General features: G+C 40.1%; 2 protein-coding genes across 2 annotated transcripts in view; both read left to right on the top strand.

Moving 5' to 3' along the window:
• CHN2 (chimerin 2) overlaps positions 1-6,495 on the top strand; it is a 187,663-nt gene extending 181,168 nt beyond the window's left edge. The window contains exons 10-13 of the mRNA XM_089533023.1: positions 65-142; positions 2,065-2,202; positions 2,978-3,083; positions 5,336-6,495. Coding sequence (XP_089389149.1) covers positions 65-142; positions 2,065-2,202; positions 2,978-3,083; positions 5,336-5,507 — 494 coding nt within the window. The 3' untranslated portion in view covers positions 5,508-6,495. The remainder of the gene's footprint in view (positions 1-64; positions 143-2,064; positions 2,203-2,977; positions 3,084-5,335) is intronic.
• A 6,424-nt stretch (positions 6,496-12,919) lies between these two features.
• PRR15 (proline rich 15) lies at positions 12,920-19,177 on the top strand. Its single transcript, XM_089531336.1, has 2 exons — positions 12,920-12,990; positions 18,155-19,177. The coding sequence occupies exon 2, from the start codon at positions 18,223-18,225 to the stop codon at positions 18,595-18,597; it is 375 nt and encodes a 124-aa protein (XP_089387462.1). The 5' UTR covers positions 12,920-12,990; positions 18,155-18,222; the 3' UTR covers positions 18,598-19,177.
• The last annotated feature ends 256 nt before the right edge of the window (positions 19,178-19,433 follow it).

Here is a 19,433-nt window from a genome sequence, read left to right as displayed (position 1 = left end):
AGTAAAAGTAAATAGATTGAATATATGTAGACAAAACAACAGCTGATGAAATTTTGGTTTGCAGGCTTGAAGTCAGAAGGGATTTACAGAGTCTCAGGGTTCACTGAACACATTGAAGATGTCAAAATGGCCTTTGATCGAGGTACTGTACATTTTGGCTATGAAAAGCTTGTCATCTGCCCTATTGGGCTAGCTTGTGATTTGAAGGAAAAGAAAGAGTTGTTTCCACTTGTATTTTATTATATAGTTATTTCTTTTGGCATTTATCACATAAATAAAAACATGTCTATTCATCTGTGGTCCTTATTTTTGCTTACAGGATTCTCATCATACATTAATTTGCTATATAGAAGAATCTCTTTACATACCAAATCATTCATTCCATCCATTTTAAGAAGGGCTATGATATTCCTACAATTTGATTTTGGTGTACTGTCCATAAAATAAGCAGGGTATAAACCATAAAGAATTATATACTATAGGTATAGAATAAAAAAAAAAAACCCAGACCAGTTGATCTTGCCCTAGCAAGAAGGAAAGGAATGGTTTGTTTATTCTTCCACTGCATGAATGTAGATGCTGTTCAGCAACAGCTGCCCACTGTGCTGTTATTGTTGACCAGTGCTGCTCCTACTAAAATATAAAACATTCATTGTACAGTTTGTTCTTAGAATTTCATTATGACCAGTGCATTCTGAGTCTTTGTTTGTCGTGCTTCACGCTACATGTTTTATACATCTCATTTTTGTGTGTTCTAAAAGAGTATCCACATGCTATATCTTCCACTTTGAGGTTCTCTTCAGGGGTGGTTTTGTCTACCCTTGTCTTGTGCATGGCTCAACACACATTCAACATGTGTTTTAATTTAGAGCAAAGCAAGTTCTCATGTTAGCTATTTAAAAAATAATACTTGGAAGCCATGCAAGTCACACAGTCATGAAAAAAAAATCTGTTTTTCACTATGCTACCATAATGCCAAAGGTGCATAGATTTTTTTTGTACAGATTCTTGTACATTTTGTGCAACGCTTTTCATCAAAGTGAATATATTTAACTAGATGGAATGAATATGTTCCCGCCTTTGAGCTATGTTTCCCATTTGTTTTTCTTCTACCAAGTTACAGAGATACATATCAACTTCATTTAAAACTTCTGAATTCTACAACTTGTGATTAAGCTAAGAATGTACTTCTGTTTAGTAAACCAGTCACTTTGCCATCCAGTCATGGCCTCGATAATGGATGGAGCATTGTTTTACCACATCTAGATAAATATGGAGACAACTGCAATATTTTTCAAAGGATTTGCTTTCACTGTAGCACTTTAGTGCTTATTGTACTGCAGTTAAAAAGAGCTGTCCAAACAATGTTTTATAATACTGATGCTACTGTGCCAAGTGCATGAGGATAAATATAAGGCTGGCTGAGGCAAAATAAATACTGTGATGGCGTGCTGCATTAGAGCAAATGCTAATATGAAGGTTCATTTCATTGCATGACCTAAATTTTGAATGAACCAAATTTTGCAAAACTGCACATGTCCTATTTTGAAAACCAACTGAAAAACACTGTATTTGTTTTTCTAAATATACAGAAGGTGGGTCACTTGTAACAAAATTTAAGCTTGGTTTTCTCAATTGGCTACCTCTTAAAATCATTCCAAGGTATTGTAGGTACACTGCTACACAAAAGTACTAACTACAGGACTTTGAAAAGCTATGTTTTGTACTACTGCTCTCAATGACTATGCTGGCTGGAAAATTTTGCAGTTGTCCCCCCTCCCTGCATAACTTCCAGACTGTAATGTACTATGTCCTGCTCTAACTTAGCAATTACTCAGATTTTAGGAAATCTTGAAAAGGAGGACCTGAAGTCACTGTAGCTTTGTGTACCGTAACTATCACCTTAACCCCTACGCACCTTCCTGTGCACACCATCATAAACATCAGCCCTTTCATGTTTCAATAGTTTTAAAATGATGTGCATATATATTTAATAAGGTAAATCAATATCTAACATCATTGAAATAAAATGGGTCTTTGACATCTATTTTTATTCTTTTCTAGATGGTGACAAGGTAGATGTTTCTGCCAATTTATATCCAGACATCAATATTATTGCTGGAGCATTAAAGCTTTATTTCAGAGACTTACCCATTCCTGTCATCACCTATGATACTTATTCCAAGTTTATAGAGGCAGCAAGTAAGTAGTGAAACATGCCAACTCTTTTATATATCTATATCTATCTCTATCTGTCTATCTATCTATCTATCTATCTATCTATCTATCTATCTATCTATCTATCTACCTATATTTCATACCATTGACTCTTGTTATGCGCCATCAAGTTGACTCTGACATGGTGACCTTATCGTAGAGTTTTCTTGGCAAGATTCATTCAGAGGAGGTTTGCCAATTTGCCATTGCTTTCATCTGAGGTGTGTGACTTGCCCAAGGTCAGTCAATGGGTTTCCATGGCCGAGAGGGTATTTGAATTAGATGCCTGAAACAGACGAGCCAAAAGAAGCAGCTCCTGGTCACTTTGAGGGCATCGTGTTGAGATCATGCACACCTCCAAAGCGGCTATGAGCTGTACTTTTCAGGAGCAGATTAAATCTGCTCCTGCGAGCGGCCCATTTGGGACCACTGCCTTGGCCCACTTCAGGAGCAGGCCGTGGGGTCACTGTAGTCCCGGTGCAATTGGCGCCAGAGCGGCCAGAGGCCACTCTTTCCAGGCTCTCTGCTTCAGCCCTTGGTCTCCTAAACTCTCAATCCACCAGTCAAACCACAGCACCTTTTACCTCTACCATTCTGATACTTTCTACTGTGACTCCTGGGTTTGTTCAGCTACTTTGAGTGCCGTTCTTGGGAAGAAAATGGGACATAAATCCAATAAATAAATATTAACTGTCTGTGTATTGAGCACTAATGTTTACTTCTACTGAATCTTGTGTAAATCTTATTTTGTATCACACAGAGCTCTCTAATCCTGATGAAAGACTAGAAGCTGTCCATGAAGTGTTGCTGTTACTTCCTGCTGCACATTATGAGACTCTTCGATATCTGATGATTCATCTTAAAAAGTATGTTTCTGTGGCTGAAAACCAAGAAGAGGCAAATGTAAGGGGTTTGGGGGAGGGGGCGCTGAAGGATCCTCCCCACTCAACATACGCACACTTAGTATTTTTTTAAAAAATTACTCATTTTATATCCCCATATCCCATAAGGTATGTCAGACCCATTTCACATTTGCTCTTCTCAGGCTGTTTTAGACCTAGAAGACTTTATTTAAAAAGGATTTACTGTAAATCAGAATTGCAGAATTGATCATACAATCTTTCTCTGTGTGTGTTTTGAATCATGTATTTTAATGGGGGAAATTGGGATGGCAAGGGAGCTACAAAAACAATGTTAGGGTTACATGCAGCCCACAGATCACACTTTCTCAACTTCTGCTGTTAATTGGTGTTCTATCATCTTGCCTATAGAAATATGGGTTTTTTTGAAGTCATCACAGGAATTTCGACATAGACCCATTTTGTCTTTTCAAATTTCCATCATTTGGCTCAGATTTTAAATAACTTTATACATCAGAATTCAAAGATCTGAGTAATCAGAGTGCAAAGGTGCATGTAGCACCTTTGAGATTAACTGAAAGAAAGAAGCTGGTAGCATGAATTTTCATAGACTTCAGTCTACTTCCTCAGATGCATGGGGTAGAGTAGAGGGTCCAGGGACAATTATATAAGCAGGCTGCGTGTGATAATTCAAAACTTTGTGGGTATGGAGACGATGTGACAAATTCAGCTTTAATTATAGTCATTGAGGGACAAAGGCAGGAGGAAGGATGTTGCCTAATGACAAGTTGAGTAGGGCAAAAACAGGTTGTCCTTCAGGGGTGGCGTCACACCGCCCCTTTGTGCACCAGATCAGGGCCATGACAACCACATGCCACAGCCTCGATCTGGCCTTTTCCCAGTGCAAAAAGGAGTGGCAAAAAGCCACTCTTTTTTGCGGAGTGGAAAGGCCACCCCTTCTCCCACCACCGCCATGCCTCTTCTCAATTCCTGCATTATACGGTGTCTGGTCACTGCACTGCAGGAATATTCCCATGCTGCCTGCCATCTGGTCAGGTGGGCAGCTTGAGGCCAGATTGGGGGCGGACTTGGGGTGTGTGGCGTGCAGCTGCCACACCCTCACAACACCCCCAAGTTGGCTCTTATTGCCAATCTGTTTTGCCCCTAGATAATATTGTGAATGATTATTGGAATGTAGTGTGGGAACCAGAAAAGAGATTTGATGAACTGGCCAAGATTGCCACCAGGGGTTGGGGGGTTAGCGAGTGTTATGAGTATAGTGTGCCAGGAAACCGTTGTGTGTTTGTGGATACATTCCAATTCTGTTGTTTCTCTTTACAATTTTCTTTTGTAGTTTTTTTGTTCAAGGACTACCATTCTGAGATCTGAGGTGGAATGTTCAGGAAAACTAATGTGGTCTACAACTGTTTTTTGTGTATTCCAATTACTAATGTCTGATTTATACTCATTTATTCTCTGGAGCAGAGACTGTCCTGCTTGCCCAATGTAAACTGCTGAAGGGCACTGTCAACACAGGATGGCATATATCACATTAGGAATGAGAATACACAAAAGCACTTGCAGAACACTTCCTAGCTTCTGTATAGCTTTTTTGCCATTCGAAAACATTGTAATGCCTCTACCTATGGTTTTGTTACTGGTAGTAAGAATATTAATTTAAAATCTGCTGGCATTTTTGGCACCAGTCTTTTCCTTTTGGCCATGCCCTCCACTGGATTGCAGCTCTTGAGAACTTTCATGAAATTGAATTCGATCTGACATGAAAGCGTGACCATACCTTTGATTTACAGTACACTGTTTGTTGCAAATCATATGCAATAAAAACTGTAAGTACTGGGAAAACCTCATAGAGAAAATGAGCTAGGATATCAGAGCAGGAAATAATGAGAAGTAAGGCTATGGGGGGCATGAAAATAATTATAATAAGCAGGATCTGAGAATAGGCAGGAAGTCATATTTAAGGAGGTTACATCCAGGACTTACCAAGATAGTTTTTTAGGACTACTGTTCCTAGGATGCTTCCACAGCATGGTTATAGAAAATGATATTTTCTTCTGATCTATGTAACATATGTCACATGATAATGAGTTCGGTAGCAGAATATTGTCCAACAGTTGCAGACGTACATATGACTGTTATGCATTACATGAAACAAAAAGGTGATTCTGAAGTGAAAGCACTGCCTAAGGAATTCTAACAAAGGTATTCTTTTTTCTTTTTGTTATTTCCACCTTTAGGATTACAATGAATGAAAAAGATAATTTTATGAATGCTGAAAATCTAGGAATTGTGTTTGGACCCACATTAATGAGACCTCCAGAAGATAGCACCCTTGCTACACTCAATGACATGCGGTACCAGAAGTTGATTGTCCAAATATTAATAGAAAACGAGGATGTTTTGTTTTAGGCACAGCTGTAAATTCATGGCCATCTGCTGTGAAAATATAAGTTTGAAGGGGAAAAAATTCCCATTAAAAAAACAACAACATGGGTAGCACTTCATTTTCTGCAGTTTTGCAGATGTATGCCAGAACATTAAAGGATATGTCTCATAGACATATACCATTTTTTTATTATGTCGGAGAGAACAAAGGTGAGAAAAAATTGTCTTGCCTTGTATCTTTTGCCTTCCTTCCAGTGAGTGTGTGTGTATGTATGTAGAAAGTTTGCAGACTGTTCTATTATTAACTTATTAAAGGACACAAACTTTGTATGCTTATTTAGATCACCGAAGTAAAAAAGGTACTTTCAACATTATTCTGAAGACACTGTGCTGGCCCAATTCCTAAGGATAAGAACTAGGCCAGCACAGCAACTTGCAGATTGCAGCCATATGCTCTAGTCCAGTGAGAACAGGCAATGTGTAGAAACATGTTTCACCTTTGATGTGCAAATACAGGCACACAGTCATATCTACATACAAGAAGCTCATGATCATTACATGGAAATACATAGATGCCATTCATCTTGTTGATATTTATTTCCATGTGATAGCCATAACATAGAGCTCCACATGCACTGGTATATTCCATTATTTTCATCTTGCAGAAAAATAATACATTTCAAATACACCAATACATTTGAAATACACCAAATGACCATGGTTCAGAACATGGTGCCAGTCAGAGCCCCACACAAGAAGAGACTTCCTAGATTTCTTCTGTGTTCAGCAGAATTTTCTGATTCCCATATGCATGGGGAACATTCCCATTTGTAGAGAAGAATCAAAGGTGCTGCGCACACAGGATGTTTTATCTTGTCCAAGATATTTAGGTTCAGGGTGTTTGTCAGTGTTAGTTGTATATGGATATACGATTTCTCTCTATGTAAGACATAATTATATATGTCTAAAGTGAAACAAGACATGTATTTAATATATATATATATGTATATATATATATATATATATTACTTTAGTTAGCTACTGGAAGTCATTTTTATGTTAGCAAAATATAATTCAATGCGGTGCATTGATGATTTTTCATATATTTCACTTAAGCATTATTGCTATGGTATATTGAAAACATTCACCACTACAGCAGTATTATTCTGACATACCTCTTTAATTGCAAATGCTTTTAAGGCAAATTCATTTCTTACTCACATTTTAACATTCTTTGGTTTGTGTTATATTCTAAGAATTATCAGTACGCTTGCTTTTATAGGTATGGTATTCTGGAGGAAATACCATATTATTTGTATCTTCCCCTCCAAAATGAGAGGGGCAATTAAGGATTTCGAAATAGTTTTGACACTAGTATCAATTACTATACATAACAAAATATTTCAAATAGGAGATGCCAGGATATTGGATATTTTCTGGTATTACTAAGATTAGCACTTATTTGGGTTATTGTTTTGTTGTTTTGAAATGCCAAGTTACTTTTACCTTGCTATTGTATTTATAAAAATAAAATCTTTAAGTGTTTAAAATTAAGCATTTTTCTGCAATGTCTTCTGGCAAATTTGTTAATAAAGGAAAGAGCATGAGAGAGACAGGCAGAGAGAGAATGAGAATTGGTATATTACCAAATCTCATGGGTTCTTTTCTTTCTTCCCAAAGGTTGACCTCTTAGTGTAAAATAATGCAGTTCATTCTAATATTAGTCTTGCTTTCTCATCATAAGATCTTTATACAAATGTTTGAAACACAAGAATGTAGCATAGTTTATTACAAATTTGAATTTTCAGTAGGAAAAACTCTTCTCTTAATTTGTGTTAATCACAAACTTCAAAATCCGGTTTTACTGTTTCCTGAATTATTTCAGGGATCACAGATTTCTAAAGAAGTTTTTTTAATGTCAGTAATGTTGATAGTGGGGAAGACCGAAAACAAAAGGGGGCACAGGAAATAATGTATATTAGTTATCCTCTACATAGGTCACCAAGGGCTAGGTAGGCAGACCCAGGCTGCGGGCCAGAAGTTAGTGAGGTCTGATTTGCTGGTACAATATTACTAGAGACTCTCATAAATTGTACAGATTTAATTGTTGTAGGTTATGTACTAAATACTTGTCATAAAATGGTATGGAAATGGTTTTATTTTGTGAAGTGAAATATGCTTTGTAATTTATGATAGTGTAAAATGGAAAGGAAAAAAAATCCCATTAAATGTGTTTTGTGTCCCTGTCTGTAATTTTGTGATTTCTCTATATCTGATATCCATATAGTTTATGTGCAATAAGTTATTGAACAACTTTGGCCGAAATTCAATTGTTCGGCCTGACTAAAGCATGTCTGATGAATCAGTGGGATTTGGATGAGTGTTGACATATCACTTAGCAATTGATTTAATGGGTCAATTCCAGTTGGGACTCTAAATATAAATACTTCAAATATTTGAGAATGTTGTAAAGTGGGTTAAGAGAGATTCAAACGGTCACTCCCTACATTTAACTAGACCCTCCTCCTCTCTGAAAAATATCAAGTCTTCTTGCAGCCAGTTAACTAGTATCAAGTATTACCATTACTTATCATTATCTTTCCCACACACACACTTCAATTCTGTATAGAACTCCAATACAGAAGGGAAAATGTACTCCTTCACTTCCTTCCTTCCTTTGCATATGGCTCTAGGTGTGTTAAATCATGTGCCCCAGAAGTTCATTAAGTGCCCAAAGTCAACTGTACTACAGAAAATGTTATGGCACTATTTTTGGAAACTAAATAGTAGTGGGGTTGTAGAGTTTTGTTTGCTTGCTTGCTTTTGATATCTAGGTGTTTTACACAATATACAATGAAAATCTGTATTATGCATGCCCTAGCAGAACTCCAAAATATACATTTGGATCTAGCAGTCATATGTCATCCACAGAGCTTGGTAAAGTTGCTACTTTGAACTATAAATATCAGCATACCCAGTCATTGTGGTGAATGGCTGTGCTAGCTAGGGATTCTTGGAATAACTGACCAAAATGCAATTTTTCCACAGTCTGTTCATAAACCAATACAAATTTCTGGCTAAAACAAAATCACACTGTTATCCTGACAACTATTTGAGAGATAGTACTGTATCTTTCTGTAGCATAAGGTACAAATGATAATGACTAGGGGGGGTCACAATTGTTTGCTTTCCAGCCATGAACAGGGATACCTGATACTCAGTACATCCCACTAGAAAGAACAGGAACAGCTGCAAGGTAGCAGCAAGAGCGTGTATGCTTTGACAAGTAATCACATGTTTTTTCTGCAAAGAGAACAGGAATTTTTTTTGCAGAAAACTTGTTTCTTATTCAGGAATCAGCACACTTTGTACATAAAATGCTGTTCTCTATGGAGTAAACACAAAATAATTCTTGAAGTGTTTTCCAAAAGGCAAATAGTGATTAGGAACTAACCAAAGTCTTTGTATTATTATCCTGTGGAGAGATTATGGAAAAAGTATTCATTCCTGGTTGTATGGATGAAGAACATGAGCCCTGATCCTGGCACGCATACCTCAGCCATGCATCTGTTGTATTCTGATGCATTGCTAAGCCCAAAATACAGGGACAACACTAGGAATGTGCAGAGGGTGCAGACTGCAGCAGGTGACACCTTCGGCGAGAGGACAGCTTTTTGGCAGAAACAGATTGTGACATTCGCCTGCATCCCTTTAAAATGCAGAAGAGATGGTGTGAGGCTTAGAAGAAAAATGAGAGGCCTCGGGTTTTTTAATATATATATATATTATTTTTTAAAAAATACTAAAATGATCTTTTAAAAATTAATTTTCAATTTTTCTTTAAAAACATCACATCTTCTCAAATTTTCACTTTAACCACATGGAACTGTATACATGGAAATACATTTAGGCTGTGTGTATGATACTGAATTTAAAGACAGAATTTGAATTTTCCTAGTTGTTTATGTCACAACTATTATCATTACATTGAGTGATATAACAAATTTGTAATTTATGAGCAACATTAGTACAAAAAACATTAAGGATTCTGTATGGTGTGGTAATGTGAGGAGGTCAGTGCGGTGTGTGTGTGTGTGGAGGGGTGACGCCATGAATTGCCACACTAGGTAACACCATCCCTAGTGACATCACTGACATAGTATATTGTGATCCTGTACAGTCTACACTAAACTGAAGGCAAATGCATCTAGACTTTAAAAAGAATCAACGGCCCTGGACAGACTGGCCCATTGCAGCATCATTGTGATGTGCTAGGGTTGCCTCGGGGCAGCGTGTGCACATGCCCCACAACCCTAGCACATTGTCATGATGTCATAGCTGTGTAGCACTGTTGACGGTGCCAGATGGTACACACAGGTATGACGTCACTGCTGTGTGCTGTCCAGATGGACCCGCACAGCAGTGATGTGCTTGCACCACCGCCAGGTGTTTGCGGTGGCGCTAAAAGGAGCCGCTTTTCAGCGCTCCTTTGTTTTCCACATAGCCGCGCCATGCAATTTAGTTGCTGCGGCGCGACTATGCAGAAAAGAGAAGTGTCTCCCAACTGCCTCTTTCTGGCGGTCTGTACCCTGCCAGTGACAGGATCAGATTACACTCTTGGGTTTCACCAGGTGATGGTTCCTATTTAAATAAGAGTTAAAGTACAGTACTTACACTGGCCTGTAGATAAATCAACTCAGGGTCAATTTTTAAACTAAAATGTCTAGACTTATACATGAGTATATGCAGTAATAGCCATGATGGTGAGGATCGGAGGCACTGGATCACCACAACAGAGTCCAGACAGCAGCCCCATCACACAGGCTTGTTCCAGGGGATGTGATCACCCTAACGCTGCCTGAGGGATCAAACAAAAATGGTAAAAAACTAAAAAATACTCTAAAGAAGAAGCGGGGCTTTATATATATCCTTAACCAAAAAAAGTCAGCACCCACCTCAGTTACAGTATCACAAATAACAGAGCAATGGCATAACAATAACAAAACTTATTTATATATCCTTAGACAGAATCGTCATGTCTGGTGCTCCCGCAGCCACTAAAATAGTCACACGGATAGCAAGGAAAACTACCTGAAGTGGGGGAAGAACTGGTGAGAGTTTTGCAAGAAAGTCAGCCCAAATCCAAGTTGTTGCAGAGCAACAGCCAACATCCAAACTGAACAGAGGCAGCATGGCATAGTGGTTTGAGCATTGGGCTATGACTAGAGACCAGGGTTCGATTCCCAGCTCAGCCATGAAACCCACTGGGTGACCTTGGGCAAGTCTCACTCTCTCAACCTCAGGGGAATGCAATGGCAAACCTTCTCTGAACAAATCTTGCCAAGAAAACCCTAGGACAAGTTCGCCTTAGAGTTCGCCATAAGATGGAAACAATGTGAAGACACACAACAACAAACCTGAATAAAAGGCCAAATTTGAACCATAGCATACTTCTGCCGCCTGTTGATATTTGTCTGGACATACCTGGTGTACTACTTTGTATAAATAGTATTTCTGTTTAATTTTATTCAATGAGGAATGGTAACAAAAAGAATTTGTAGAACAATCCATGTATTTTTTGGACTACATGGAATTCCTTCCACAAATCCCATGTCAACCTAGTATGGGGAGGGCTCAGGTTTTTCATTACCTATTGTTGTTATTTTATTGTATTTTGATTCCTTCTATGTAGAGCGCTATGCAAATTTTACAGTGCTTCATAAATAAATGTTAATAATAATAATAATAATAATAATAATAATAATTAATATTATTATCTTAGAATCTCTCCTGAACAGAAGGATGAAATAACAACAATAACAACATCCGGGGGTGGCCATATGGCAAATACAATAACCATCCAAACAATGATACTATTATTGGACCAACCAAAATGTTCAATATATGTGTTACAACATATATATTGTGCATTTTGGTTGTTCCCATAAAGGTACCATTGTTTGGATGTTACTGAATAACAATAATATTTATATACATCCCACCTTTTCCCCAAAACTGGGACTCAGCATGGCTTACAAGATTAAAACAGGACAATTAATAAACATAGAAAAGTGTTCAATTAATGGAGGCCATGCCCTGTTATTGAATAATAATAATAATTATTATTATTATTATTATTCACATCCCACCCTTTATGCAAAACTGGATCTCAGAGCGGCTTACAAGATTAAAAAAGGACAATTAATAAACATTAAAAAGTGTTCAATTAATGGAAGACATACCCTGTTATTTAATAATAATAATAGTTATTACTTATATCCTACCTTTCCCAAAAATTGGAGCTTGGAGCAGCTTACAAGATTAAAACAGTACAATTAATAAACATAGAAAAGTGTCCCATTAATGGAGGACATTCCCTGTTACTGAATAATAATAATAATAATAATAATAATAATAATAATAATAATAATAAAGTGTTCCACTAATGGAGAACATGCCATTATTTAATATTTTATATATATATATATATATATATATATATAATATTTATTTATATAATATATCGTACCCTTTCCCCAAAACTGGGGCTCAAAGGGGCTTCCAACATTAAAATGAACATAGAAGAGTGTTCCACTAATTGAGGGCATGCCCTTTATTGAATAACAATGATATATTTATTTATATTTATATATTATATTATAATAATATTTATTTTTATTATTATATCCTACCCTTTCCCCAAAACTGGGGCTCAGAGTGGCTTCCATGATAAAAAGGGGATAACTGATAAACATAGAAAAGTCTTCCATTAATGGAGGACATGCCTTGTTAATAATAATAATAATAATATATTGGATAATATATTGTAATAATATTTATTTCTAGTGTTTATAGTATATTATACCCTTTCCCCAAAACTGGAGCTCAAAGCAGCTTCCAAGATGAAAGCAGGACAACTGCTAAGCAGAGCAAAGTGCTCCATTGATGGAGGGCCTGCCTGGGGCCCCTGGCCCTCCTTGACCCCCTGCCACCCCCCCCTTTGGCCAAGCTGTCCTTCCAGAGGCCCCAGCCAATCCTGTCCCTGGAGGCTCAGAGTGGGCGGGCCCTCTTCCTCCTGCTGCTCCTCCTCCTGGAGCTCACCTCCACCTGCAGCCTCCTCGTCGTCCCAGCGCCAGGTGCGCTTCACAGTCCAAGTCCCTGGAGAAAGTGGCTCGGGCGGGTCAGCCAAGAGCTCTCCTTTGCAAAGAGAGGGGGAAAGAGGGGGAAAGAGGCGAGGGCTTAATTCTCCCCAGCGTCTGCCCCCTTTGCCAACTCTCTCCTAGAGACGCCTGGCAGCTGGAGCCCTTCGTTGTTCACCTGGGAAAGTTGGCGCTTTCTTTTCGGAGCGGGCGGGCGCCTGAAGGAAACTGAGGCTCTGGAGGGAACAACCTGTTGCTCAGGAGAAAGCCCAGGTGAGTCTCCAGAGGGAGCAGAGAGGAGGGCTGCCTTCAGCAACAAGACCTTGGCTGGGCAGAAGGAGGGAAGGGCAGGGCCCTGAGGCCAACAGGTGAGTGGGGACCTAAGGCAACAGGTGAGCAGGACGGGGGAGCAGGGGCTTTGCTTTTCCCCTGCAGCTCCAGTTGGGCTTCCAAGGAGAAGGCACGAAAGGAGGGCTCTGTCCAGCAGAGGGACCACAGGTGACCCCTCACAGCCAAGGAGGACCAGGTCCCTGGAAATGTAGGACATCCCAGGAGACATGGAGGGGACCTTCCAAAATAAAGGCTTTGAAACACTCCTATAGATGCAAACCCATGCTTCAAAGTGGAGGAACTCTCTTTGGAATTCCTCCTGGACAGAAGGTTGGAATATGAGACAGGTCCTGGAGAAGGAGGACGTCTGGTCACTCTGTTCTGAAATCCATGCTTCTTAGTCATGCTCAGAATGGAGGACTTTTGGGGATTCGTCCTGGAGAAGGGTTGGAATGTGAGACAGGTCCTGGAAAAGGAGGATGCCTGGTCACTGTTCTGACAGGGTGCTGAAATCCATGCTTCCTCATGCTCATAATGGAGGACCTTTGGGAATTGCTCCTGGACAGAAGGTTGAAATTAGGGGAGGTCCTGGAACAGGAGGCTGTGTCTGGTCACTCTGTTCCGACAGAGTTCTGAAATCCATGCTTCTTAGTCCTGCTCAAAATGGAGGACTTTTTGGAATTCCTCCTGGACAGAAGGTTGGAAAGTAGGACAGGTCCTGGAGAAGGAGGATTCCTGGTCACCCTGGAAGGAAGGGACTTTTCTATTTCTGACTAGACCCAGGTAGGATTGCCCTGAGAGGAAACACCGCTTTATATCTTATAGTTCCATCCTATGGAATCTTGGGATTAGTAGTTTTACAAGGTCTTTAACCTTCTTTGCCAAAGAGTGCTGGGGGCCTTATAAAACCAAATGCCATAGGATGGAGTCATGACAGTGAAAGCGGTGTCAGACTCCATTATTTTTACAGTGTAGATGTACCCTAAAGAGCCAGTGTGGCAGAGCCAGTGTGGTGTAGTGGTTCAAGTGTTAGACTATGACTCTGGAGACCAGGGTTCGATTCCCAGCTTGTCTGTGAAACCCACTGGCAAGTCACATACTCTCAGCCTCAGGGGAAGGCAATGGCAAACCTCCTCTGAACAAATCTTGCCAAGAAAACCCTATGATAGGTTCACATTAGGGTCTCCATAAGTAGGAAATGACTTGAGGGCACACAACAGCACCAACAAGATGCACCCTAAGACTGCAGTGCTGTGCATTTGTACACCCAGGAGGACTAAGCTGCACAATGGGACCTCCTTCTGAGTAAACATGTACATGATCACACTTTGAGGCTCGCTCAATTCAGTGGAAACCATTTCTAAGGAAATACATATAGTGAGTCGTCCCGCAACCACTGCAATCTTCAGATTTGTCTGAAACAGCAGGTTGTCCTCATCTAAACCTTCCCCTCTCCCAATTGTACACCAGGGAGAAATCTAACAGATCTAGCTCCCTCTAGGAGCTCTGTAGAAAGTGGTCAGTGAATGAAGGTCCTGGAAGGAAGGGGGAAATGTATGCCACAGTCTGAGGATTGCAGCTCTGCTGGAAAACTTAATCATTTAGGTTTCAAGATAGCAAAGGCTAGGGTTTTCCAACTTAGTTAACAAATGGGAATGGCTCGATGCTAAGGCACAGTCCTCTGCCGTGTCTGCCATTGCACCTGCCCCAACGGCTTCCTCCCATGGCACAGGTGCAAGAGAGCCCTCTAGCTATGACTTGCAACAGGTATAATTTACTAGGGGAAGAGGAGAGAAAAAGAAGAACAGCTACCTCAACATCCAAGTGGTGTTGAAAGGAAGAAGACTGGCTGCTTATTTCACTGTGCTTTTTAGATAAATGCTGTGGGATATATATATATATATATATATATATATATATATATATATATATATATAATTTACCTGCTGCTTACTCTCAGAGAGGCATCTCATTTGAACATCTGACTGTATTAAATTATAAATTCTGGTCCACTGCAGCTGGCACTAATGTTTGTAATTCAACAAACTGACATAAAACTTCTTTTCAGAAAGTAAAATATAGTCAAGTGTTCAGTGCTGATTTGAGGATGAAGAGGCAGTATATGCTTCCTTTATAATACTTGGTGACATTTGGTGCTACTGTCACTATTTTTGTTATCGGTGTTATCATTATCCTGCCCTATTGATTGACAGCTCGTGATGGCAACTCATTAAAGTGTTGAAGAGAAAAATGTTTCTGGAAAGTCTGATGATCTTGTAAACAATCTCACATAAAAACAAATGAGATTTGTCTTCAAAATTTTTAATGAAATTACAGAAATGTTGCTAGTTCACCTTTATTTACCAAAACATCCCAGGTATGAGTTTTAATGGAAAAGCAGCAATTTAGATAGCATACGTGCGCACCTTCAAGTTGCCTGTTGACTTATGGCGACCCCATGAATTTCATTGGGATTTATTAGTCAAGGAATACTCAGAGATGGTTTTGCTAATTCCTTCCTCTGAAATACAGCCTACAGCACCTGATATTTATTGGCAGTCCCCCATCCGAATACTAACCAGGGCTCATCCTGCTTAGCTTCCAAAATCAGACAGGATCTGGTGCGTTTAGGGTACTTAGACCATAATTTAGATAATAACTCAATCCATTTATGCAAACCAATGAGTCAGGTTTGTGAAGTAAGACTGGAAAGCATGTAAGTGTCCTTGAGCTGAAACATTCCTAATAAATCTATTGACGCCATATAGTAGTGGTGGGCAACCTACAGCCCTCCAGATGTTACTGGGCTCTTCCCTGACCATTGGCCATATGGAGGGGGGTGGACTGGAGTTGGAATTGACAATCCGAAGTATTCCAGGTTACCCATTCTTGTCATATAGCCATGATGGCTAAATGGAGCATTCATGTTCAGAGACTTTATGTACTTCTAACATCCATGTACCTGGGAGAAAATTTGAATAGCTATTGCAATCATGCCTTGTTTGTAATTTTCCTGGAGTAATACCTTGAAGGCATATAGACACACACACTTGCCCATCATACCATTGCTATTAGACAGAACCTGGTCTGCCCCAACAAGACAATTATTCTTACTCAGATTGAACAAGAGGTTAGAAATACAAAGCAAGAAGAACCTGTATGTGTCTGACATATGTGTTTGTAAGTCCTCAGGAAACAACTTTAAAATGAATACAAAAAAAAAATGATTTTGAAAAAGAATAAGGAAAGGGAGAAACAATAATACAAATTCAGACGTCACTCTGTGGACATTTACTTATAAATCTGTTTATTATCAAACCTTCCTGCTTCAACAACAGTTTGCTAATAGCTGGCTTACAGCCTATCCCTATATATATGCTTACTTAGAGGTAGATCCCACTGAGTTCCATGGAACTTGCTCTAAATTACAGTTCTCTGCTTACTCAACTTGGGAGTATTTGGCCTAAACCCAAATCATTTCATTTCCATTGTTTGCCACAGGCAACATACCAAGGAAAAATTCACAAACCTGGGAAGTTAACATTTTAACCCCCACTTTGCAAATATGTTCAAGTTGATGTTGCTGAACTTTGCTGCAAATGTTCCACTCCAGCTGAGTTTATCAGACACTGCTGGATCAGAAACCCAGTGTACTGGAAATACCACAGCCCTGTGCTTAAATCTCCCAACCAAAGAAGCTTTTGATGAATTGTGCTAAGCAACTGAATTCTTGGTTGCTTAGCCAGTCTTGGAAAGGTTTAACTATTGCTAATGACTTCATCAGTACAAAAGGAAGCTATGTAATGTGAAAAGATTTTAACTCTCAAAAACACCCAAGCTGAATTAAAGTTTACATAGTTTCTCTGCTGTTGTGTTTAGCAATGGATGCAGTCCCTTTCTTGTAAAATCTATTGTCAGTGACAGGTCTTTGCCATAGAGAACAGCATACTGGGAACATAAACCCTTTGCCGGTTAAGAAAAGCCAAGCCAAAAGCTCCAAATCTGTATCCACATTGCTGGGGACAAACTGGATGAACTCAGTGGAATCTAATTCTGAAAAGACCTATATAGGACTGTATTATTAATGAAGAACAACTGCTAGATGCTGACAAGCTGTCTGATGCAAAATGTGATCCAGTCCTGTAGACAAATCCTCATGATGCCTGAGATTGTTAGCAAGAAACCCGGCTTGTCCTTTGCCATTGGAAATGGCAACCAGTCCGCCACAGAGCCCTTCCAGTAGACAGCCTGATAGGCCAAAGAGGCAGGCTATCAATATATCAAATGCAATGAAAAATGAGCACTGTAATAATTAATTCTAATCCTGCTGTTAGCAAAAATTGTTGTGGAAGGAGGCAATGTGTCAAACTCCCCAGCAAGATACATGTTTCTTTAGGATTTGTTCTCCAAAATAGAAAAGAAGCTGTCTTCTTTCATTCTTTGGGTGCCTTGTACTAGGTTCAAAAGGCTCAAATGACCAGTGTCATAGGTGCTCATTTACTTTGCTCTTTAACAATAGTTGCATTGCCTCTGCTGTATTCTTCTCGTTTTTGTGTGGTTAAAAAAAAGATGCTATGAAGCAGTGTTTAGCAAATCAAAGTTATACGGTCACTGATCGTGCTAACTCAGATGAGGATGGGAGGATCTAGAAACAGAACTCTGAACATGTTTACATGTTAGGCAGTGTGCGCCAGTGCCCCCAGGAGGCCTCACATGAGGAGGTGGCAGGAAGGTGTTAGAGTATTGTGTCTCTAAAGTAGCAGATGCAGTGGAGGCCATTGTCAATATCTGTCAGAAAGTGACCATAGAATCATACTGGAGGACCTACAGATAGCTAGAGAAGTGTTTTCTCCAGCTTTTTCTAATAATCTTTAGATCCTCCAGAGCAACTGTATGATCAATTTCCAGCAGTTGCATCGGAGAACCTAGAGATTTCTAGAGATAACAGATTAATCAAATCCGAAAATAATCAAAGCCATAAATGTCAAAACCACTAATGTTGAGGGTTGACTGTATATTAGTGTTTTTAGCTTTTATTTGGTCATGTCCTTAATTTTTCTTGAAGGTCATACATTTTGTGGTGCTTTGTCCTCCTCTTTTGTGGTTATGACATCTGGTCACCATGTATGTGTGTGTTTGGGGAACAGATCCAGATCCTGTAGGTCACTCTGAGTACACCCTTTCTTTCTTCCCCTGCTGCAGGAGGCTGGCCTGGGGAAAGGCGTCCCTGGCCCAAGCAGGGCAGGGGCAACGTTTGCCTACAGGAGGAGATGGCTGAGAGTGCCAGCACAGCTGCCCCGCCATCAGGTGGACCAGGAGCCAAAGGCAGTGGCGGAGGCTCCTCAGGTGCCTGGTGGAAAGTGTTGACCAGCAGCAGCAGCAGCAGGAAAAAGTCCAAAGAACCACCAGTGGCTGTACCTGGGGCAATTCCTGCCCCACCCAGCCCCTCGGACTCCCGGGAGAACCAGCAGCCCGGCTCAGGCAGCCGTCGGAACCTCAAGATTTCCCGCTCTGGCCGTTTCAAGGAGAAGCGGAAAGTCCGTGCCACGCTGCTGGCAGAAAGCCCCCAAAAGCTCTTTGAAGGAGGAGGAGGAAGCACCAGCACCACCCCTGTGCTCCCTGGTGAAGAGACTCGGTGCCAGTGACCGTCCTGCTGCCTCCTCTTGGCATCTCCTTCCCAGCCCCAATTAACTGTTGCCTCCCTCAGTACCTGCTACTTCCTTGGATGAGATGGCTCCTGGCGAATGCCTGCAGCTTTCCTTTCAGAAGAAAAAAGAGGCATCATGCACCTGATTCAGGATGACCAGATACCATAAGCACAAAGGAGGAGAAGGCACCACAAAATGTGGGCATTATGAAATAAAAGCTAAAAAACACTAATATAAAGTCATGCTTCTTAGCCCTTCTCAAAATGGAGAACACTGAAATTTCTCCTGAACAGAAGATTGAAATGTAGGACATGTCCTGGAAAAGGAGGATGCCTAGTCACCCTGTCCTGTTTGGCACCTCTAGCGCTGAGGAGTTTGGACTCGGGTGAAAGGGAAGCATGGGCCATGCTGTCCTCTCTCACCAACAGGGCCCACTTTAATCAATGACACATAGCATACTTGGCTTGAACAATAGTAGAAATATGCAACAAGAGTTCATCTAAGGACACAAGGAAGCGCACCGAGTGTGGCTTCTAGTTCTTTCCTGTCACATTCTCCCATGAAATTAAAGGGTACAGAGGGCTTATGACGAATTTATCACTGTGAATTATTTCCCTATGCTTTCTTTCCAAAGCAGCTTCTCCTTCCAACAGCATCCACGGAAATGGGGATATTTAGAATAACAGAGAAAGTGGAGAAGGATTTTAATAGGCACCCTATTGATCTGGAATCATATATCCCAAATCAGGAACAGCCAAATATAAAACCTGCTGTTGTGTGCCTTCAAGTTGTTATGGAATTACGGCAACCCTAAGGCAAGCCTGTCATGGGGT

This window comes from Sceloporus occidentalis, unplaced genomic scaffold (assembly GCF_023333645.1).
Source record: "Sceloporus occidentalis isolate IW3139 unplaced genomic scaffold, rSceOcc1.0.p SCAF_7, whole genome shotgun sequence".
Classification (NCBI taxonomy): Eukaryota; Metazoa; Chordata; class Lepidosauria; order Squamata; family Phrynosomatidae; genus Sceloporus; species Sceloporus occidentalis.
This window is presented reverse-complemented; position numbering and strand designations above follow the sequence as displayed.